General features: G+C 41.3%; 3 protein-coding genes across 8 annotated transcripts; all 3 read right to left on the bottom strand.

Annotated features, from left to right (window-relative positions):
• Positions 1-117: 117 nt before the first annotated feature.
• LOC135432069 (prenylated Rab acceptor protein 1) lies at positions 118-1313 on the bottom strand. The gene is made up of 3 exons (XM_064687538.1): positions 852-1313; positions 578-784; positions 118-510 (listed from the first exon to the last, which is right to left on the bottom strand). Exons 1-3 carry the CDS (start codon positions 947-949, stop codon positions 219-221), a joined length of 597 nt encoding a protein of 198 aa, XP_064543608.1. The 5' UTR covers positions 950-1313; the 3' UTR covers positions 118-218.
• A 1237-nt stretch (positions 1314-2550) lies between these two features.
• Positions 2551-12272, bottom strand: LOC135432070 (uncharacterized). 3 transcript variants are annotated; one of them, XM_064687539.1, is made up of 7 exons: positions 12172-12272; positions 7734-7957; positions 5857-6123; positions 4281-5313; positions 3785-4216; positions 3456-3729; positions 2551-3388 (listed from the first exon to the last, which is right to left on the bottom strand). In XM_064687539.1, exons 2-7 carry the CDS (start codon positions 7930-7932, stop codon positions 3194-3196), a joined length of 2400 nt encoding a protein of 799 aa, XP_064543609.1. In that variant the 5' UTR covers positions 7933-7957; positions 12172-12272; the 3' UTR covers positions 2551-3193. The 3 variants fall into 3 exon arrangements, with proteins under 3 accessions (XP_064543609.1, XP_064543610.1, XP_064543611.1); XM_064687540.1 differs by lacking the exon at positions 12172-12272 and adding an exon at positions 10642-10956; XM_064687541.1 differs by lacking the exon at positions 5857-6123.
• Positions 12273-14241: 1969 nt separating this feature from the next.
• Positions 14242-22844, bottom strand: egr (eiger). 4 transcript variants are annotated; one of them, XM_064687484.1, is made up of 7 exons: positions 22111-22844; positions 17541-17666; positions 16322-16677; positions 16141-16248; positions 15160-15251; positions 14929-15057; positions 14242-14871 (listed from the first exon to the last, which is right to left on the bottom strand). In XM_064687484.1, the coding sequence occupies exons 1-7, from the start codon at positions 22282-22284 to the stop codon at positions 14504-14506; spliced, it is 1353 nt and encodes a 450-aa protein (XP_064543554.1). In that variant the 5' UTR covers positions 22285-22844; the 3' UTR covers positions 14242-14503. The 4 variants fall into 4 exon arrangements, with proteins under 4 accessions (XP_064543554.1, XP_064543556.1, XP_064543553.1 ...); XM_064687486.1 differs by having other exon boundaries at positions 14929-15039; positions 16141-16260; XM_064687483.1 differs by having other exon boundaries at positions 16141-16260.
• Positions 22845-23114: the final 270 nt, after the last annotated feature.

Here is a 23114-nt window from a genome sequence, read left to right on the forward strand (position 1 = left end):
TAATAATGTGCAATTATTAAAAAAAAAAAACAACTTTGTTGGTGTATATGGATATTTTTTTTTTAATACGTCTAAAGCAACATTGTCGCTGATTGATAAAACTTAATTACAAGTCGGTTTCGATATAAATATATATATATTGCAACTTATTGTCTATAAGGCCCCTGTGCGGCAGATTTAAGATTCTCCATGCTCAGTTTCGGTTCGAGGCTCGTCAATTAGACGACCTGCGCTAAGAATAATTCGTTCTCCTCGGTTACGATTGCGTCAATATTGTAGAATACCGCATGCAGGAATATGACAAAGCAGGATGCGCCCAGCGTCCAAAAGAGCACAGATCCTGCGCCAGCCAGGAATAGCAGAGGTGCCGCTACCATGTTCACGGCTATGACTTGCTGCTTTGGCGACATCGAATATCCCGCGATATTCACATTGTTATTGACGCTGCGTATTTTGTGACAGCAATATGCCACAGCGGCTATAACCAGTAGAGTAACCGGCGATGTAATCCTAAACAGAGATGCAGACAAATGCGTAAACAGCTGCGCTCCAATATTAAAATAATATTTACACTTACAGACAGTAGATCATCAGTACTATAAATATGAATATATAGTTGCTCTGGAAAAATGATAAATTACGCGTGACTCGATTTTGCAGACGCTGCATGCTGACCGCAGTTTTAAAATTGTTGATGTTGAAGAACACAGTCCATGGACGCAGGGAACGTCGCACCATGTGAATCAACTCCAAGGGAGTGGGCAAATTCGACAATGAAGGCAGGCTAAGGGGGTAAACATAAGCAGGCATTAATTGGTTGATCCTTAAAAGAGTTGGACGTCGTTACGCACGTTGGCATATCGATGCTGAATCTGTTCTGACCACCAGCTGGACGCTGCGGCGGCACCTCCATTTCGCCGCTGACATCAATGCTTGTTGTTTCTGCCATGTTTGCGTGTATGTGTTGTTTGGCTTCGTCAAAAATTGGCAACGCGTCGGCAACTTCGTGGCTAATTCGACACTGTTTGGCCTTTATCTATGCAGCTTCTTCATGTACACTGCTCCGGTTCCGATTGATATATGGGCTTTGTTTGTTTATCGGCAACGGATGCTGCATATATAGATCTGACGTGTTCAAAGTTTTGACGATTTGAATCTTAATCACATTGAATGCAGTTACATTAGTAGTCAGACGAGTTCACAACTGCTTTTGCTTAGAACATACTATTAATTTATTGGAACAAATTTTTACCTTGATATGGTAATATTGTTTAGACAGACAACAAAACAGCAACAACCTAATTCTGATGTGGCAAGCTCAGCTGGGATGACAACTCTGAATCGGACAACGCAAGCAATGCAAACTCTGTTGAAAACAGCTGTTCAACTTTTACAACACTGAAAGCTGCGCGCCATGTTTAAAGAAGCACTTAAACACCGAAGTGCCGCTCTTCGAAATACACCAACTACAATGTTTCGAAGTAATGCGTCGAATATTTACAGTTAAAAAAAAACTGAAATAAAACGAGTTTAATTTGTTTTTTTTTGTTCGAGGTCTCATGCGACACCATTTGAATTTATGCCGTTATATATTTGTATCAATTTTAAAACGCATTGGGGGAGACCTCGTTTATATATTTTACATTTATAACTGTATAGCAATACGTATATATAGATATATATTTGTCATATAAGAGTTTTCATTAAATTCTTTGTCAAACTGTAGCATATTATACATCCAGTAATATATATATATATATGTAAATACATTTATAATAATATTTTGATTCAATACAATGCAAATTCAATTTATTTTTTGTTTTTTGTTCTTCTTTAGTTTTGAATTTACTGTGTTTTTGCCTTTTGCCTTTTGCCTTTTGCCTTTTGCCTTATGTTTATTATATAATCACATCTATAGATTTTTAAAGAATATTTGTCTTAGTTATTTTCATTTATTGTTTTTACACTGAAACACATTTAAGTATATGTTTTTTCGTAGACATGCTCGCGCACAGTAATAAATATGATGAATATTTTATAAGACATCAATAAGTAACTCTCGAAATCTTTTTTCAAGCCATCTCTTTGTTATTCATTTAAAATTTCAAAACAACAACAACAAAATTTCGCCTGCAAACCTCACAGTTAATTGTGTTAAAGATCTCATTTGAAGAATATGCTCTCAAGTTTTTTACTCGAAGTTTTTTACTCGTTCAATCGAATGTATTTGTATTTGGGCTCCATGAAAACATTAAAATACATTTAAAAAAGATTTATCAAGTTACCATCTCATATACGCTAAATGTGTTCAAAATTTATATTTAATATATAGTTTATCTGATATTTCTCCATTATTTGTGTCTTTGTGTGCATCGCGTCAATTATGCCACTACATCTGGTTTAGCTATATAAATATGTAGTATGTGTACTTTTGTTTGTGTTGCATTTAATGGGCGGTATCTAAAAGATATATATATATATATATATATATATATCGGCTAAGTAGCTGCCTGTGTGAGTTGCTTGTGTTTTGTATTTTCATTCTCAGTGTTTTCTTTTTTTCTTTGTATTTATTTTGCTCTTAGCGAGGCGAACTTGTACACATAATAATTGTTAATACATTTATGAATATACCATATGAATATTTTGATTATAATATGCTTGCTTTTTGTTTTTGTTTTTGTTGTATATATTCTTGTAGACATTCATATGTAATATATAGATTAAATGTGCTTCCAAATCAAAATTTGCTGTCCACACTCCAAAGAAAACATTGAACATTTAGCATTGTATTCGAGGACTAAATCTGGTGCCTACTGCTTGGCGAAAAAATCGTTTAAACTCTGGTATATGGTTATTATGCTGCTTTGCAAATCGCATTTGGTATGCCTATAGCTTCCTCTTTTTTTTTAAGTGTATTTTAGCTCTCCTAGTTGAGCTGTTGCTTCTCTGGCAAACAGCAAAATGTATCCAAATATTTTAACTGGTTTTGTTCACATTTATATATAGATATATTTTTTTTTATATATCGATTTTTTTGAATCAAATATTTGATTTGCTAGTTCAGCAAAGTTTCATTTATGTTTTGTATTTTTTTTTTTGTAGTATTTTTGTTGTTTTCTTTTGAAACGCACACAAAAGGACGTTAAGAAATGTTTTTAATTTTTGGCTTTTAGTTAAACTTTTCGCTCGCTTAGAGCCCAATCTCGCGCATGGCCCTGTAGAGGCAGGGATTCTTCAAGCACTCGCGAGGTCCCAGCTGACGGCCGGGCGTGCCGCGCAATATCATGAGCACAGACCGTGCTGCCGCCTGGCACTCGTTGCTGCTGCCGCAGATGGTGTCCGCCTCGGCCAGGTACTGGTAGTCGCAGGCCACCTGCGAGGCGCCCTGTGCCGCAGAAACACAAGTGGAATAATCAGAGAATCATCTAGAGAATCATCTGGAGAAAACTTACACAGAGATAACAAATCTGATGGACGCCGCAGAGGGGCATTAGCTCCTGGTTCAAGTCGCCGGAGATTAGGTCAACGCTGCGGCAACGCTCGGCCATGGACTCGATAATTGGGCACTGATTGGATCCAATGATGTAGTTCTTGTTGCCCAAATAGGCGTCGTTGAGCGTCTCGTAGGGTGTGCCCTGCATGGTCAGTGCCTCGTCCATGGTGTTCGGCTGCTCCGGATAGCGCATATAGCCGCTGCGCTTCTTCTTCAGCTGCTGCTGCGGCTCACTAAAACGGGTATTTGATTAACTTGAGCTGTTTCCACTTACTCGGCTGCACTTACTCCGACTGCTCCTCGGCCAGCTCCTTGCGAACGCTGTAGCGCTTCTTGTTGGGCCAGTTGTGCGTGTTCTCCAGCGTGCTCTCCTCCGAATCGGATTCGATGACATTGCGCAACAGATGATTCTCAGCGTCGGCGGACTGACGCAGCTTGTCCAGCGCCCGTCGCATCTTCTCCAGACTGTACGCGGTGGCCAGACGTGATAGCACATGCTCCTTCAGTTTGCGTATCTCGTCCTGGTTCTTGATGCCCTCGTGGGCGCCAGTGTACTTGATGGTCTCATCAATGATGAAATCCTCAATGGACTGCAGCTTCTTGTCCATGCTCTCCAGCTTCTCGGGATCAATGTCGCGCTTCCTCTTGTGCGCCTCCTCATTCGGTCCTTCTTTGTTAATGTTGTTGCCGATTTCATCACCGCGCTTCTTCGATGCGCCTCTGTAATTGTGAAAAGGAAAAATCTAGGCGAGTTCCTGCTCGTGTCTCTGACGGCTGCACTTACTCGGACATCTGCTCCGACTTCTTCTTGCGATCGAGTCCAAAGTATTGCGACCAATCGATGGACTTCTTCGCGCGCAGCATTAGATGCCCAACGCCGGGGCCATGCATATGCCTGGAGCTGGCCGCACGCTTCTTTTTGCGCCGCCGCTCGCCAGCATCGCCTCCCTCGCCGTCGGCCTCGCCCTCCTCCTCCTCATCGAACTCATCGTGTTCGTCCTCGTCGGAGCTCTCCTCGCCCTCGCCCTCGCCCTCGTGCTCATGCTCATGCTCATCGTGCTCGCCGTACTCCTCGTCCGAATGATGCTCACTGCGCTTGCGATGATGTCCCGCATGCCCGTGCATCACCATCTCCCCGGTGCCGGCTGGCTTTGCGGGCTGTGCCGGTGCCAGGGGCTGTGCCGTCGACTCCTTGGCCACTCCATTGCTGACGTTCACTCGCTGAAAGTTGATCTCCAACCGCATGTCACCCAGAGCCGTGGCCGTAGCTGCCGTCTCCGGCAGCAGCGTTGTGGGCGCTGCCTTCAGCTGTTCCTCGGTGGAGCGTTTCTTCTTCTCCTCCGACAGCTGCTGTTGCTGCTGCGGCTGGTCAAATGCTGGCTTGCCAAAGAGCTCGCTCAGCTCCTGGGCGACACGCTCGTCGGTCTTGCCCAGCGGCGACTCGCCCGCCGCACGCTTGGCCACCGGGAAGCGCTTCTTCTTGTCCGCATTGTACGGCAGCCAGGGCAGCACCGGATACGAGCGCTTCTTCTGCATCAGCAGATAGTAGGGCGGCACGCGCATCCGTTTCTTCTGCTCGAATAGTTGCTGCTGCTCCTCCGGCTCCTCATCGCCGTCGTTGCCCTTGCCGTGCAGCTCGTTCTCCTGCTGCTGATACTTCTCCCAGAGCTGACGCAGCGCCGCCTTGTAACGTTCCTGTCGCTCGTGCTCGCCGGCCTCCTCGATCTCGCGCAGAAACTGTTCGGTTAGCTCGCTGTGCGACGGCTCTGCATTCCCGCCTAGATTCTCACGCTCACGGAACACGGACGGACCAGTCTCTGTGCATGTGTGTGTGTAAAGAGAGAAAGCAAAGCTCGTGTCAGTACTTTGACCTTCAGTTAAATCAGTTGTTAGGCGACAGGTTGCTCTGACAGGCAGTCCCGGACAGTGCCCGGACTATAAATCCAACTTCTATAATTAATTCGTTGTGCGTGCGCATGTGTGTGCGCGTGTGTGTGTGTGTGTAGAGCTTATGGGCACGCATCAAGTTGTTGGCGACCTTTCAGGCACAGCCATTAAATCAAATGGCAGGAAGGCTGGCAGGATGCTTGTGCCTGTGATTCCAGCTCGTTGCATTCATCATTCGAGTAGGAGTTGAGCCTAAGTCCACACACACACCTACACCCACACACAGACGCACACCTACACTCGAGCACAAGTTAATCTGAGTTAAGTGGTTTTAGCTGAAAAGCGAAAAGCATTGTTATCCCAATCCATTTGAGGCACTCAAGTGGACACGCATCTAGCATATAACTTTACCAATACCCTACAGATACGTCTGTATGTGCGTGTGTGTGTGTGTGTGTCTAGTGGTTACTTACCGTATTGCTGCTCATCGCGTTCCCTAAAGGGCGACGATGAGCGCTTTCGCTTCTCGTCCACAAACTGGCTGGGATTCGTTTGCTGCTCGCGCTCGTCGTCGAACTCGTAGCCATCAAATGGGGCGCCTGGGCCGCCTGGGCCGCCTGGGCCGCCCGGCTCGTGGCTCTCGTTCTCGCGCTCTAAATACTTGGCAAGTGCTTTATTTATTCTATGGCGGTTCCGATTCTTATACTTGTTGCCGGTGCCGGTGCCAAATAAATCGCTATCTGCAATTGTGCATGGAGAAACACCAAAACGGGACAGAAATGGGAAAAAAAGAAACCAACATCGAAAGGAATGTGAAAATCAAGTGTGCTTTGTGCGCTGCAGAGATCGGGTGGCGTGTGGAAGGGGGGAGGGGGGTGGGGTTATGTATGTGAGTGTGAGCGTGTGTATTTTTGGGAGCCAGGCCATGGGTCACGTGCTCTGTTACATGCGGGCTCCAGCTGATGCTGTTTTTCCAACTAACCCCTCCCCTCCCCCTACCCTCCTCCTCCTCACCCGCCCACGGCTATCAGTTACGGATTGGTTTATCGGATTGACTGCAGCTGACAGCTGTCCCGACCTGTCCTGTCCCGACTTGCCATTTCGGATTAACTTGAGATTATTGCGTTTTACCCCCGCTGAGAAACATCATGTGCATTGGGTTTAAAATTATAACAATGTCGTTATATCATTCTTTAAATAAATATCTAGCATTGACGCATTTCAGTCGTTCGATATTAGTCATAGATATATTTATGGAGTAGAGAGAGCAGAGTGAGGCTTGAAAAATACATTTTTATCGCACACAACACTTTTATATCCCTTTTTCATAAGGATATTACAATAATACATGTTATCTTAGCTTGCGATTATATGAACCGCAATTAGTCTCTGCCTCTCGTTAACTCCCTCCATTAATCCTTCTCTTACACTCTCTCTCATTCCCTTTCTGAGTCCCTCACTTTTTCTTGTCCTACTCTTCTTTCTCTAACTCTCTCTCTCTTTCTCTCTGTGTTCTTCTCTTACTCCCCCTCTCTATCTCTCCCTCTCTCTATATAACTCTCTCTCTCTTTCTTTTCTCTATATATCTCTTCTCTCTCTCTCTCTCCCTCTCTCTCTCTCTCTCTCTTTATCTCTCTCCCACTCCCCCTTCCTCTCGCTCTCTCCCTCTTTCTCTCTCTGTCCCATACTCTGTCTATCTATCTTAAGTTTCGCCTGTTCTCTCCTTGTTCTTTCTTTCTTGCTCTTACTTTACTCGCCTGCTCTTACTCTTGCTCTTCCTGCCTACCTTATTAACTTTCTCTCTCACTTTCTCTTACCCCCACTAAAGCATTCACTTTAACACTCTCCATCTCATTTATAGCTTACAATTAAGTTATCAAAATGCTTAAGCATAGCTAGCAAACATGAGAAGCGCATAGAAAGGTGCCATTTTAAAAGCAGCTATGATAATTATATGTTACTTTTACTTGACTAGTGAATATTTAAATGTTAGCAACATGGCATTCGGCACTCGTTCTAAATGTGTGTGCAGTCTAATGATTGCTGATGATTTACTGTGAATCATTCGCAGGTGCTTTCAACTCTTCTAAATGGATTAGAAGGGATTATTAATAAAGAGGTACACACTATAAGCTGGTGCTGCTCAAGTGCAATTCATTCAAGGACTACACAAGTGAGGGACAAAACCTCGCATTCCATTTAATCCAATGGTTTCTCCCTGTTCATTATAATTCTGCCCGCTTCATTAGTCTTTTGGCGGCTGCACTCAATGCCAATTATCCAACTAATTAACTATTCAGCTCTTTGGTTCAAGTGACACTGCAGCTGGCTTATTAACTGACAGACTCACCTTCGTCCCAATCGTCCAGTTGATCCGCAGTAAAGCGTGCCGAGGGGGGCGGCGCGTTCAATGGATACTTGGCAGCCTCGCGGCGATGCAGCTCATCGACGGCCGCCTGCAGCGAGTAGCCGGCGCGTTGGGACGTCGCCAGGACAATGCAGCCGAGCAGGCCCAGGATGGCAACAGCTTCAACAAATTGGCCGGCCATGGCAACAGCTGCCTTAGAAGTGCGGCTAAAGGGTTTAAAGGATAAACGCATTAATATTATTTTATGCGCGGCACGTTTCAGGTTCGCATAAGTATCGCGAATCCCTGGGACAAAACTTTTAATTACATTTGCACTTTAAAGCAAATGCCGGCAGGTGTGCGTGAGATATCAGGTGTCAAATGGATGGCGGTAGGGGCTTAGAGGTTCATTGTCACCAATTCATTAGGCACACAAAACGCCGCAAGTACAGTGAAAGCTCGCTTGCTTAAACAGCGCAATAAAAAAGGAATATAAAAAAACATAAGAGAAGAGGATGTTGCAGCAGACACAGCAGCAAAAATTATATAAAACATTTATGTTAAAATATTCCTACGTTCGGTAGCTCGCCTGTTTGTTCGCTCAAGCGAGCTTTCACTGTGGCATGCTCTTCATATTTTCAACATAATTATTTGGAATTTGTGAGGTGTTTGCCGCGCATAACTATGCAAATTGTGGCAGAGGCATTTCAATTATTTTCTCATCCGGACTATTAACGAACTGCTGACGCAGAGCATTGCGAGCGACAGCCCACACAGATAAATCAATAAAATTCCTAAGTTTCTGCCAGCATTCCATTGCTGCCGACGCAGTTCGACAATTATGTCCATATATGCGGCCACCGTGCCAATGACAACCAGTTTCCGGGCGAGCATTTTATTTGTGACGCACAAAAGTATGCTATAGTTGTCATGATGAATAGAATGGCACCGCAACCCAAACCGATGCGAAAGAAAACTCGTGTACGCGGCGCACACTTGACGTATACGTAATATAAAGTATACGCCACGTTGCCGCCTTCTGCTGCCTGTTGCTGCCTTCGCTGCGGTCGCTTTACGGCAAAGAACTGCCGTATACACACCCATAGCTCATGGTGTTGTATAGTATGTATATATGCCCCCGTTCCTGGCCACAATTTGCTTTTCATTTTGCGTTGGAATTTATGATAGACGGTTGCCTTTGAGCGCCATTAAATGTCAAGGCAGCTGCCAGTCGTTGGCTCTACACCCATTGGCAGAGCGTCTCGCCCGCAGCTGTTGTTGTTTTTTTTTAGTTTGCTGTCTTTTGCCATTGTTGTTTCATTATATAATATTATTACTGCTGCCTGGCTGCCTGTTGTCTAAACTGCGGCCAAGCAAAGTCGCATAAAATTAATTTAGTTCAAGTTATTTAACTTCCTTTTCCTTTTGTTTTTATATATATTTTGCTCAGCAGCACCCGAAAACTGATTTTCATTTGCATAACGCATACGCCTAAGAAATTGAGCATAAATTTCAAAAGGTTAAAAGACATAAATCTGGGCCTTAGACCGCATTTTAAATCTTGATTTGAATACCGTTGAGTTATAAAGCAAATAAATCACGGACTGAAAAACAATTTGTAATTGATTTAACGTGCTTCTGGAAATTCAAAACCGTTTCGGAATTTGTTTGAAGGGGACTTCATTTGGCATCCTGTCTGTCTTAAATTGAGTTTTGCAATTAAAATAAAGTAATTTGATATCTGTTTCTGGGAAAAATAATTCATTTAATATGCACAGTTGACATATTGTTTTCTGCGAACTCACATGACATTTCTCATGTTTAATTCCGAGAGCAATTTATTCATATGCAAATTTGACAGCTTTATTATAGTACACAGGAAAAACTGAAAAGTTTCAAATGTGATTTAAGCAAATACGCAGAAATTGCAATTTATGTGACAGCAAGTTCTTTAACAGCAACAGCTTTAACGTGCTCAGCACCCAGAACCGCAAAACCTTAAAGTATATATGTATATGTATATATACACTTGTAAAAACACATGCGAAAATTGCTTTTTCTGATTAGCTTTTGATACTATATAGACGTTGTTGCTGCTTATAAATAAGAAATGCAAAAAGTTTGTTGCGGATTTTGCGGTTGCTTTTGTCGCAACTTTTACTAAAAAAAAAATTAAAAAAAAAAGAAGCATTTACCACTGGGCGTATGCTTGATGTTATAAGAAGCACATGAAAGTAACTTTAAATGCGGATTGTGCTCGCTGCAAATAAATAAAGTCGTATATAATTAAAGTATTGTACCATGCTATACATGTGTGCGTGTGTGTGTGTGTGTGTGTGTGAAGGAGCCTTGTATAAATTTGCTGCCCGTCCATTCTGATAGACAGCTTCCATTAGCTGCCACTTATATTATACATACAGGCTGTGAGAGTCTAGTGTAGTCTAAATTGAAGCTGGGCAGGACATGCAAATTGGCTCGTGCAGCGGCAACATAATTCGATTTATTTGATGGATATCTATTTGCGAGCCAGGCAATCAAGTTTGGTGACAAATTCAATTGACGGCACAGATTGAGTAGAGTATAGTATAGTATAGTAGAGTGTATATATGCTTGGCCCAGAGGCTGCGACTAATTAGGCAGCGGCAAGTGAACCTTTTGATATTTACGGGCAACCGTTTTGCCAGCTTTCCTCTACATTCTTGTTATTTAACAGTTTGTCGGGTTAATTTTTAATGTGCGCGCTTTGTCAGCTAAATAATTAATTTGGCAAGCACGCAAAAGCGCGCCTCACCAAAGCCTCTTATAAAATTCATTGACACACAGAGACATTGGCAAATGGAGATATTGAGTGTAAGGCCCAAACTATGCCCCATTCCCTATTTTGACTTATTGACACAACGCCCACGCTTACCAACAAACAAATCAATGGACGCGACAGCTCCTCTTTTTAGACGTCTCTGTCGCTGGGTAGTGTGAAAAAAAGTTGCACTTTCCTCCTTGTTGTATTTGGCCTTTTTAATGCTTTTGCGTTGTCACATTAAATGTGTTGCAGTTGGTATTTGTTTTTTTGTGTGTGTGTGTGTGTGCTCTTTGTATTTGACGACGGCAAATAAAAATGGTAGACACTTTTCACAACATGGCGTCACTCCTACGCTTTCTTACAATTGCTACAAGGACTCGCGCTTGAACAACTCTGCCAACAGCCACAGTCAAGACGGAACCAAGAGTGACATCCAATTCGCGACGCTTCTGCAATTTATACACTGCCAGGCGACACGAAAGGAAGCGAAGAACGGCACATAAAATCCACAGTCCACACGCAGTGGACACACTGAACAGAAAGAGAAACACACTTAGCGAGAGCGATAGCGAGTGCGAGAGAGAGCTAGCGCGAGTGCGAGAGAGCGTGGGCGAAGCTGTTGCTTGAAAAAGCTCTTTGCTGTTATTGTTATTGCCTTTGAGTGTGTTATCTCTTTCGGATTTGCTCTGCCCGCGTCGCATTGTTATTGTTGCCCTCTGCTCGCATTTCATTCGCCCGCTGCAGCATTGCGCTTGCATCTGAACAGATTTATTCAGGTAGAAGCATACTAATATCCACACATCCATCCACTGATGCCATTTACTTTGTGTGCCCGTGAGCTTTGGTTTTTCTTGTGAAAACTTCATTAGTGCTCTTTAGCTTTGCCACATATATGCATTTGTATCTGTGTGCGTGTGTATTTGTATGTGTGCCCTTTGAGTCGCAATTTGTAATGAAATTACAGTTGAATTCACAAATTAATTAGGCAAGTGCGCAGTATAATGTGAAAGAAGGAGGAGTTGAAGCATGTAAAGCGTGCAGTTCTTACTAATTGGCTAATTGGACAAGTTCTCAATTGAATATATTATACTTAATGCTTAGGATTAACTTAGCTGATTTCAAGGCTGAATGTCCTTTGTTAACAATGCATTGAAATTTAGAAATTTATGAAAATACATGACTTATGTTTTTCATCTCCTTCTCTACAGTTAAAAAGTTTGGATTGATAGCTTTTGAAATTCAAGGTCTCCAAACTGCGCACTTACATTTTTTGGTCCATAGAAAATTGTGAAAAATAATATTTTATAAAAAACAGTAATTTATTTTTAACGAAAATCTTTGCAATAATAGGATAATATCTTATCCTAACTTTGGTATAGTATATAGGTATAGTTGGGTTTTTTCGCCAGTTAGATTTAATATATTAAAAAAAGGATATTATTAAAATTTTTAATTAGAAAAACGTAAAAAAAAAAATATTTAATTAATTATTTGTTTAAATACATTTCTAGTGCGTAAAAAAGTGTAATAAACTGAGACACCTGTTGTTTTAATTAATTATCTAATCAAATAGGCCACACTTAGCTAAACATTATGTGACAATTATGCCCAGTAAATCCAAGAAATATTAATATTACTTACCATAGTATAAGGAAAAACTTTGCTTAAAATAACTGGAAAATGTTTACACAAAACTGCACTTGACGCATCGAAAGGAAAAACACAGCTAGAACGAAGGGACGCCTACGAGAGACTGAATTAAAGCTTTTGGATGCATCGAAAGCTGGAGGGAATTACTGCGCATGGGCAGGACTCGGGGTATACAGAGACTTGGGGGCATGTACATAGGTAGGCCTGGCAACAGAACAGCCTGTTCGAGCTTGTTGTTGCCACAGCCTGGGGCAATGCTACCCCAAATTTCTGCACAGAACCGAACTGTTGCTTCTGGCAGCAGCAGCAGTAGAGGAAGCAACAGCAGAGGCAGCAGCAGAAACCACCCACCTGTTACTTGCCAAATGCGATTCATTCGGCAATTGCTTCCGCAGCGGGACCCGGACCCGGGCCGAGTCCCGGATCTCAATTTGTGCTTATGTATGCGTCGGTTGCTGCAGCTTAAAGCTGCATTAGCTTCAATTGCATCTATTTTTGGCCATTGAGCCCGGGCTGAGGTTCCCCTGGATTGGATCTGGAATGCATGTTGTCAGCACATTCAATTTCTCATGTATGAGTGCAACTTAATTATTCCATTTGACGTCACATCCTGTGAAAACACACAGATTCCTTGCCGTTGGCCAGTGATTGCGGCCATCGGCCAGCTGTCCAAAAAGATACAAAATCATTTGCTCTGTGGTTGACAAATAATAAAACAAACAAGATTGGGACACACACAATGTGCGGCTTTTTATGCTAGAAAACTCTCCCAAGTCCAAAGGATTTACTGTTTTATTATAGAAAACTAGAAAACTCTCTTAAATCCGAAGGATTTACTGTTTTATTATAATGCAGTATGTGCTTGGGTTTAATATGAAGGCTTACTTCAATACTCTAAGGTCTTGTATAAGGAACTGTGCATATTCTTTCATTTAAGAGATTTATTTTTCTGTACACATAGGAATGTGTACAACAAATTTTAACAAAAGAATTTGAGAAATTGTTTGAGTTAGATGCATTAAGGGTACATAAGCTAAAGGGCTCTTGAAGTTGTGTAAATATTTGTTAAAAACAGCTCAAACTCAGAAATAATTGCATTATAAATACAAAAAAAGAAACGCTTTTGAATTTGAGCAAATATTTGCTATACTCACACTCTCAGATTGTGTTATAGCTGACTTGTGGGTAAATAAAATGTTTGACTTGGAATCAAGCATATATTATATATTATGTACAAAGGTCGCATAAGCTTTGAAATATGAATACCTTATAAAATCAAACAAAGTGTGTCGTCAAAACTGGAATATAAAGAATCTTTAGATGTCTATCTATGATCTATTATAGATGTACTCCTGTGGTCCAATAGCTGAGTTGTCTGAGTGTTGCATTCGCTTAAGTTGCTTGAACAATGAGAAGAACCCTGGTTCAGTTCCCAGTTCAGTGTTCATGTAATAGGCAGATTGAATTCTTGAAATTTTAAATATTTACTTAACTATAATAATAAAGTCTTCAAAGCGCACTCTTTTTTTACATACTACTACTACTTATGCATACCTCCCATACTTCTGATATTTGGGGTTATCCTGATGACATTAATGTTATGCTGCCTCTTGACTGTCTATTAAACCTTGGAATAGCCCATATTCGATACAAGTATTCGAGTATATCCAGCTCTTATATTCAATGAGATGAATCCGAGCATTTGTTTTTTTATTCACTTGAGGAATACTGTCGAATCATAAGATCTCTTGCGGCTATCTAAAAACTTGGAGCTACCCGTATTCGATATAGAGCATATCCAATTGTTATAGTCAATGAAATGAATCCAAGAATATGTTGTACTTTATCTTCATGAACATTATAATGACGATTCGAATCAAAAGTTGAACCTTCTTCCCGATCTCTGAATTCTTGGTATTACCCATTTTCGCTATAAAATATATATGAAATCACGTATATTCAGTTCTCATAGTCAACGATATGAATCGAAGAATACTCCTTCTTGCCGATCTGTAAATTTTTGGGATAATCAATATTCGAGGAAATGAATCGAAGAATATCTATTATTTGATTGACTTCTTTTATTATGGCAATTCATACAGAATTTGAATTAATCGTATATATACAAAATAAATATGGTATTATCAGCATGTTCATGTTAGAGTTATGTTTATGAATATATAGTATGTGTAAATAGAATGTTACTAAAGCTAGGCCTAAATTAGTCATCTACTTTGCTGTATGCGTATGCGTATTCGTATTTGTATTATTGAGTAGTCGCAACTACTAAAGCTTAAATTCTTCAGATTCCCGTGGAGCGCATCTAAATCTTGATGATGCCAAAGTAGCTGCGATTACTGACATCCCTCAACATGACATTGCGATTTTGATGGATGTCGCGCAGATGTATCGACTCCTCCTTCTGCAGCTGTATGAGGCCGCTCGTGTGGCAGGTGTGTATCTTAGATATATTCGTGGGCACCGTGTTCAGGCACTGCAGAAAGGCGTTGTGCCCGTGGAAGATGATGAAACCATTCTGATCGTGTGTATTATTATAGCAGATCTGGGCATATACATAGTATAGACCCGGCTGATGCACGGTCAAAATGCCATTGTTGACGCTGAAATGCTGCTGCCACTGATTGTCGCTGCTGGCGGTGGCATGCCCCATATACATGTCCCCCTCATAAGCTGTACAAACACACAGAAATTAGTCACAAGCCACATTTAGGCAATTGTTCTACTCACAGTGAAGCCGAATGGGCGCCTGGTGATGCGGCACTTTCCGATTCAAATGGAAATGAGCTGCGGCCGTGAGAGATCCCCCGCCGCCGGCGGCATTGTAGTCTGCGGATTTCGCTGAAACAGGAGATTCGCCTGTAAATTAACAAACGCACATGGATGATGCAATATTTTTGGTGGTTCAAGCTTTGCCAATTTAAGTGATATTATGGTAAATAAAAAAAAATCAATACCCACCTTTGCGCACCAAAAGACGTTGACGACCCTGACGCGTTCGTGGACGCTGCCTGCGCAGATGGTGCACCGTGGTGCTATCAGAGGTAACATCACTGTGGGAAAGATAAAATAAAATATACATATGTTTTAGTACTATCTGGTATTTGACGGCTTTGCAGGGATTAACTCTTATTTCTGTTATATCCCAGCATAATTTTATGATTTTGTCACGATATGTGTAATGCGAAGAAGAAAACCTCTGAGAGTCATTATATAATACAAAGAACAACTATTGTGATTGATGTGAGCGACAGCGAAAATTCAAATGGCCACTGCTTGCATGCTATTGGTTACAGCGCCTTTGATCCCGTTATATTGGTTTTGTGCTCAGTCATAAACGAGCATTATGCATATTGTCATCGCAGGAGCTTGAACAGCTGTCTGTGCTCTCTCTTAATTGTAACTTAGTATTAGTGAGAATGTCGGCTTAGCATAGGCGCGCGCCCAGTAAGGCAATTTAGTCTATGCGCGTCTGTCCTGCTGATCGGTCGCATTCTCTGCGCGTGTTCATAAAATTGTGTTCTTATTCTTCATCTTCCTCTTCTTCTTTGATTTGATTTAATAGTCGGTAGAATACGTGTTGGTATTTTATTGACGTTGCCAGTGAGAAGTGGACATGAGAGAGTGTGAGCGCAAGAGAGCATTATGAAGCTTTTCTTAAACGGATAATCGAGCTCATGTATAGGTTCTCTTATACGAAACACAGATCAAGTTTAGTTTACTTGTATGTATGTGTGTACGTATATATGTTTTGCTCTTATACCAAACGCAGACATTGAGGAATGTGTGTTAAAGCCAATGAGGAATTCAAGTAATTTTATATATGATTGTATTATATATACATTTGCTTGAAGTTAACTTCGTTTGGCTTGTGCGTTAGACCGCGAATGGATACTCTTTTCTATTTAATTTTTTGTCGGAAATTGAACCCTTGTCACCTACCTCTTATTTATCTGCGGATCTGTTCGGCTTTGGTTGTTTTGGATCTGTGCCAGATCGTTGCTCTGCAGCTCATTGCGCAACTCCGCAATGGAGCGAGATTTTCTGTTTTTAGATAGAATTCTGATGTTAGAGCATTAGAAACTGAACGGGTTTGAGGGGAGGGAGCTGGCGAATCACTTACCGTTCCTTCTTCTTTTTGGAATCATTATAGCTGGTGAAATCGTCGAAGACATTATCATCATTTGATGCCGCCGAGGTGGAGCCGGAGGCGGAGACGGATGCAGCTGTTCCGGTTTCATCATGGTTGCCCTGGGGTGTCGTGCGGGTGTCGTTTCTTTCTTGTTTTATCAAATCCAGATACTCATCGTAATCGGTGCGCTCGTTGCCCGCATCCTCATCCTCGTCGTCGTCATCCTCGTCCTCGCTGTCGACCCAGCTGTTGATGTAGTCCTCATCGTCATCATCATCCTCCTTGTCGTCCTCCTCGCCTTCGAGGTCGTCCAGCTTGTTGGGATCATGAATGAGCAGGTTCGTATACTGCAATACAAAGTGGATGCCATAAGATTTTGGGTCAATCACTTGGCCACAAGTACGTGACTTGTGCGGATGATGCCCCAGAGCTTGCACATTTCTCAAATACATTTTCGTATTTTTTCATATTTAAAAATACGCGCACTCATTTAAAGAATACTTTTTCATCTCTTTTGGCTTCAGCTTTAATTGCCGGCGCCTGCCCCAACTCTCTAGAGAATCGTAATGGGGCGACGCAGTGCATATATACATATATATATAGGCATTATGTATTATACTTATACTTCTATAGATTGCCTCACATATACATCGGTAAATCTTGAATCTTGAAACTATCTATGCTATTGATGAGATCAGATCAGATCGGATCAGTCAACACTTATTGCTATATGCGCACAAAGTCCATAATTATTTCTCTTTACGTTATTTCTTTTAATAAGACATATATAGAGTCCATATGGCAATTGCCTTGAAGGCTGATTGTTTAACCTTAAGAATGAAATGGATTTTGGTGTGAAAGATCTGCCAGCAAGCACATAAATTGTGGTTAAAACCAAGTCAATTAAATGTTAATTGAGTGTTTTATCTTGGTCTTAAGCAGATTTATGTTCAGGTGATTTGTCAAATGATTAATGATTTTGCAGACTGATGAACTAGCTGTTCTCACAAAAATAAACATACATAGATCACAAGGCGAAAAAAAGAAAACTCATTTCGAGAAAGAATTTCGTAGATATTTTAATTTGAGCACGTCTATCTATAAATACAAGTGTCCCATATAGTTTTTTTCTTTTCATATTTCAAGTGACGCAACAACAAATATAAATAGATAATAATATTTGGTTTTAGGTTGTGAGATTGGCATTTACCTCCTTTTGGAATTCCGCCAAGTCCTCCAGATAATTAATGCCCAGCCTCTGCCGTAAACTGTCCACTTCCCGCCGCAGACTCGAGAGATCCGTGTCCAGCTGTCGCACCCGTATCGTCTGCCAGATCTGCAACAGAGAGTTCTTTAATCATATACCATATACAAATATGCGCTATATAGATCTGCGTCATAAATAATCCATGTGTGTGCCTGTCTATGAGATCACTTGACTATAGCCACACACACACACACACACACACACACACACACACACGGCATGATCATGTGTTTATTCTCCATCAAGCAAAGGGAAGTCATTAAAGAGCCAAATGTAAACATATCGCAATGTATGTAAATGTTTTCTTGGTCAATTCAAAATGAAAAATTAAATAAAAAACAAGTGAAAAGAACAGAAAAGAAATAAAAGATATTCTACTAAACAGCAAAATCAATTTCAGACGAATTAAATTCAACGCGATAAGCAATTTTTTTGAGAGTCATTTTGTGCTTATCTTCAGCTTCGTACACAATTATTGTAATGAGGCTTAATTAGAGCGATAGACGGTGGTAAAACAAACACATCCAATAATCCCGAGCGGCGAACTTTGACACCAGCACCCCTCAGCGAAGAAGAAGAAGAGCAAGCTAACCCCGGGAAGCAAAGAAAGATTTCGACGCACACAGCAGATGAACAAATAATCACGATTAACCTTAACATGCTCGACTAGACAATACTCTCTATAAGTTGAAAAGAGTCACGCTTAGCTTCAACATGCTCGACTAGGCAATACTCTGTATCAGTTGCAAAGAGTCATACAGTAACTAAGACATGCTCGACTAGGCAATACTCTGTATAAGTTGCAGAGAGTCATAAAGTAACTAAGACATGCTCGACTAGGCAATACTCTGTATAAGTTGCAAAGAGTCATAAAGTAACTAAGACATGCTCGACTAGGCAATACTCTGTATAAGTTGAAAAGAGTCATAAAGTAACTAAGACATGCTCGACTAGGCAATACTCTGTATAAGTTGCAAAGAGTCATACAGTAACTAAGACATGCTCGACTAGGCAATACTCTGTATAAGTTGCAAAGAGTCACGCTTAGCTTCAACATGCTCGACTAGGCAATACTCTGTATAAGTTGAAAAGAGTGATAAAGTAACTAAGACATGCTCGACTAGGCAATACTCTGTATAAGTTGCAGAGAGTCATACAGTAACTAAGACATGCTCGACTAGGCAATACTCTGTATTAGTTGAAAAGAGTCATAAAGTAACTAAGACATGCTCGACTAGGCAATACTCTGTATAAGTTGCAAAGAGTCATAAAGTAACTAAGACATGCTCGACTAGGCAATACTCTGTATTAGTTGAAAAGAGTCATAAAGTAATCACGATTAACTAAGAAATATAACTAAGAATATATTTCTTTCTTAATTAGAATAGACCGGAACTACCCTATTTGATTGCTTGTACATGTGCTAGGTATTGCTCAAAATATAGTCTACCGCCGTCGAGGCGCGTAATCTTTTTAATGGATCATTAACATTCTGTGCGAACAGCCGCAACTTTCGACGCGTTGCTCAATACGAGTCTGTCAGCGCCTTTTCCTATCATTATTTTCTATATATGTAGTGCTTCTTTCTTTCTTTTATTTCGTCTTCGCCCAAAGGCGGCACCCCAAAAATAAATATGTATAAAAAATAAAATAAAATAAACCCAATGTCCGCCGGTTATGACAGGCCGCAGGCGGCTTGCTCCAAGCTAAGCCCAGCCGGCAGTCGAGTCGAGTCGAGTTGAGTCGCAGCGAGTACCCAAAAGTCTCGAAGACATGTGTACTGAGTTCTTATGATGAGTGTGTGAATAAATTATGAAACTTGTTTACGAAATTATTGAATTAAGCTTTTGCATTGATCGTGAAAAGAGACCAACATGTGGCAGGGATAGGAGCGTAGCCGAGCCACAAGGCCATTGTCGTGGCTACACTGAGAGAGTACACTGTGAGAAAGAGACGTGTTACTTTCAAGCATAGCTAAAACAAAGTAGCTCACTTTTGTAAAATGTACATATGTGCAAATGTATGTAACAGGCAGAAGAAAGCATCTCCGACCCCATTCAGTATATATATTCTTGATCAGCATCAATAGCCGAGTCGATTTATCTATGCCCGGCGGTATTCATGCGTCGATCTTAGAACCTATAACAGCTAGAGACTGGAAATTTGGAACCTAGATCCGTCTAGTGCTCGCGCAGTACGAGTTTGTATCCGATAATCGATAACTTGCACCGTTTCCAAGCAACCGATAAAAATCGATATCGAAATCCTGTTTTTTGAGAAAATCTCTTAGGTTTTAAGAGCTAGAGTCACCAAACTTGACATGAAGTTTCTAAAATAGTATGTACAAAACAAGAATCATTCATTTTGTAGCTACCTCCTCCCCCTGCCCTAGTTGCGAGTTGCATTTGATGTGGGTAGAAGAGGCTGCAGGGTATCCCCTAGTCGGGCACTTCCGACTAGTATATTTACTTGTTTTTAGTTTTTCATCTATATTTAGGATTAATTTTAGATTGTAATTTTAGTCTTAAATTTAAGTTACTTATAAGATTTTTAAATTCTCAGAATTCAATTCTCGATTGATTTGTGTCTATTTTCGCTCAGTGCATTTGCCACTTATGTCTTCGATTTCATTTGCCGCTCACTTGCAGCAATCTGTGGCTCTGGCTGCTGCTGCTACTGCTCCATTTGTAAACACTTAAAGTTCACTTTGTCGCCACATATTATGACAGCCTTATGGATAATACCAAAATGTAAACGAGATTCCCATTAGGCCCCATACATAAATCTTGCTGGTAGCCGACGTAATGCAATCTCGAAAAATAAAAACATACACAAAAAACTTTGTGTTTCCACTTTCACCACCGCTGATGAGGGTCACTCCCCTCCCCTGACCCCCCCGCCCTCCCCCGTCCCCCTGCCCTGCCCTGGTCAGGGCGACAGGGCCAAGGGGCAACTGCAAACGTCAGATACCAATCTGTCTTTTGTGCCGCGACAGGGAAATTGAATAAAAATCTTAACAAAGATTTATGTGGCTTTGCAGCAAGAAGAAGCCAATCCGAAACGTTTGCAAGTCAATTGACAATTGTACGATTTCCGTTTCAGAAACCCACTGCAAAGGGCATGCGAACTCAGCGCATGAAATGCAAAGTGCGCAGTCAAAGTTGATCTCACAAAATGACGGTTGATTTGTTTTTCTTCTTTTCTACAGATTAAAATGCAGCAATGCAAATTTAATACTATTCCGCGATAGTACAGCGAACAGCTATCGAAATACGGAGAATAAGTGAACTTCTGCTTCTTCTTCTTCTTCTTCTTCTTCGCAGCATCTGAGCTCAGAGTCTATATACTTTTTATATAAAGTTGCAAAGGCATTTATCGGGGGTGACATATAAATGGTTAAACCCAAAGATAAACCTCGAAATATCAACTGGACTTTATGTATAGAAAATAAATTCTGTGGTATCCAAAGAGTGCTCTAGTCGAGTAGATACCCTGTAAACAGCAACGAGTTGTCTTCGTTCTGGCCTCTCGTTTAGGCAGACAGACAAAGTTATTTGGCTGGATAGACTCTGCTTTATGGAGATACCTTCCTCTGTCATTTGCTCAACTAACTTATACCTTGTAATTTTCATTTTTAATGAGCATACTATGGACTTCTCTATATTTCCATATGAAGGAGAGCAGGAACGAATTAAAAACGTTCTAAGAAGTATATAAAACAAAGAATTGACCTACTTAACCCACCAACAACTACTTGATGAATGCCAACAGCGACTCGATTCGACTGATCAAGAACATATATTTTGCTGATTACGAATATTTTTGCTGCTCTTCCTCTCTACTTTTTATACCCCTTAATGTAGTACTAAGTATTTTCCAGTTCAGTTGCTAAACTAAACAAATCTGAAGATCACATTTAAGAAAACACACGCTACCACTTGAACTTCAAACAGTTCGTCTCTTGGCACCCAAGTAGTTCCCATGTTTATAGCAAGAAGAAGAAGACGACGGAGAAGATCTATAAGCAGCCAGTCGCCAGCTAGTCTCTGTCTCGAATGATCATCAGCTTGTTTGGTTTTATGATCATCATTAGGAAACGATTTGGCTAAAGACACGCTTCAATTTTGATCCGAAGCCGAACTGAGACGGGTTTTATTTTATTTCTGTGTGTTTACAAAACTATCTGTAGATACGTATGTTTATAGGAAGGGATTTGTTTAGGTGTAGCTTGTGCCAAATTATAGTTTACACAACCGAAATGGCTGACGGTCACGCATCGTAAAATACGCTTTATATGTGAGATTTGAATTTGAATTTGAATATTGTTTTAATTGTTTTTTTTTTTTTTAACTTAATTATAAATAAACATCAACTTTTTGACAGCTACGTTAGTGTCGTAGGTTACTTGGTTTGATTAAACTCATGCGATTCGACATTTGGTGATAAGCGATTTTAGTGGAATTTCCGATTGGGGCACTAAACTTAAAGTGCATGTTAAATTGTAAATACCAACCGTTAATGTGAGGATGCCGGCGACCAGAACGAGTGCAACAATACTCAAGATAATCGGTATGAGCTGTCTGGTTTTCCTCTTCGAGCTCGAGTGCGTTACGCCCGATTGCTTGGCCGGAAAATTATTAACGGCACTCGTCGGTGTTATAAATGGTTTAAGTGTCTCCGCTGTCATAATTGATATGTGGCAATTAGTCAAGCGTCGAGCGTCAAGCGATGCGTCTAGGACCGGATAGAACTCGATGGAATGTTGTCAGCTACTGTCAACTGCAGCAGCAGCTGTCAAGTGCACTCAAAGCTATCGCTCTCTCTCTCTCTCGCTCGCTCGCTCTTTCAGCAAGATCGGCAACAACAACTTGCAATGCACTCACTCGCACACTTAGCCCTTGCAGATATTTCCTGCACAATTTGCTGTTTTTTTTTTTCGTTTCTTTCTTTTTTTAGTTATACTTTTTAATTGGCTTGCAATTTACTGAACAAAATTGCGAAATAAACGAGTTTTTGCACTAGAAAATCTTTGGAACACTCGCAAGTTGAGATTCTTTTTACAGCGCCGTTCTTATTATCAGTTGTTGTAGCGCGTTTCGATAAAATATCTTGTCGAAATGTTGTTCACTTTTTTTTTTTTAGCTTTAGCTAGAACACTGCGCGTGTTGGATTCTTTTATGCCCAAGATACTGTTTGCTGCTGGCACGCACGCGCTCTAGATACGTCTGTTAGCGTCTGCGATTCGCGTTCAACTGACTGCTGACTCGGCGTCTGCGTTGGTGCCTTGAGCGGCGCCGCAGCAGCGGGAGAGACTGTGATTGGCACGCGCTCTCCGCTTGAGCATGCGAGCGGAGCGTATTGCCAATTATTTTGGCAAGCGCTGTGGTGTGTCGCTGTCGCTGCCGCTGTCGATGCCGCTGTCTCTGCCTGGACATGCAGCGATCGCTATGTAAGCGGCTGGGAACAGATCCGTGCGGTTACTGTGGGAACACATGTGCGTATGCCGGAGTGGAGGGT

This window comes from Drosophila montana, unplaced genomic scaffold, assembly GCF_035044405.1.
Source record: "Drosophila montana isolate Dmon_TW-CO22-7 unplaced genomic scaffold, ASM3504440v1 contig_3200_1, whole genome shotgun sequence".
Taxonomy (NCBI): domain Eukaryota; kingdom Metazoa; phylum Arthropoda; class Insecta; order Diptera; family Drosophilidae; genus Drosophila; species Drosophila montana.

Excerpts from the sequence above, each read along its gene's own strand:
- LOC135432069 (XM_064687538.1), bottom strand. The coding sequence starts at position 949 with ATGGCAGAAACAACAAGCATTGATGTCAGCGGCGAAATGGAGGTGCCG. Across the intron at positions 785-851 it reads TTCAGCATCGATATGCCAAC|CCTGCCTTCATTGTCGAATT; the intron begins GTGCGTAACGAC and ends TTACCCCCTTAG. Across the intron at positions 511-577 it reads GTACTGATGATCTACTGTCT|GATTACATCGCCGGTTACTC; the intron begins GTAAGTGTAAAT and ends ATCTCTGTTTAG.
- LOC135432070 (XM_064687539.1), bottom strand. The coding sequence starts at position 7,932 with ATGGCCGGCCAATTTGTTGAAGCTGTTGCCATCCTGGGCCTGCTCGGC. Across the intron at positions 4,217-4,280 it reads AAGTCGGAGCAGATGTCCGA|AGGCGCATCGAAGAAGCGCG; the intron begins GTAAGTGCAGCC and ends TCACAATTACAG. Across the intron at positions 3,389-3,455 it reads ATCAGATTTGTTATCTCTGT|GGCGCCTCGCAGGTGGCCTG; the intron begins GTAAGTTTTCTC and ends TCTGCGGCACAG.
- egr (XM_064687483.1), bottom strand. The coding sequence starts at position 22,284 with ATGACAGCGGAGACACTTAAACCATTTATAACACCGACGAGTGCCGTT. Across the intron at positions 17,667-22,110 it reads CCGGCATCCTCACATTAACG|ATCTGGCAGACGATACGGGT; the intron begins GTTGGTATTTAC and ends TCTCTGTTGCAG. Across the intron at positions 15,058-15,159 it reads ACGTCTTTTGGTGCGCAAAG|GCGAATCTCCTGTTTCAGCG; the intron begins GTGGGTATTGAT and ends GTTAATTTACAG.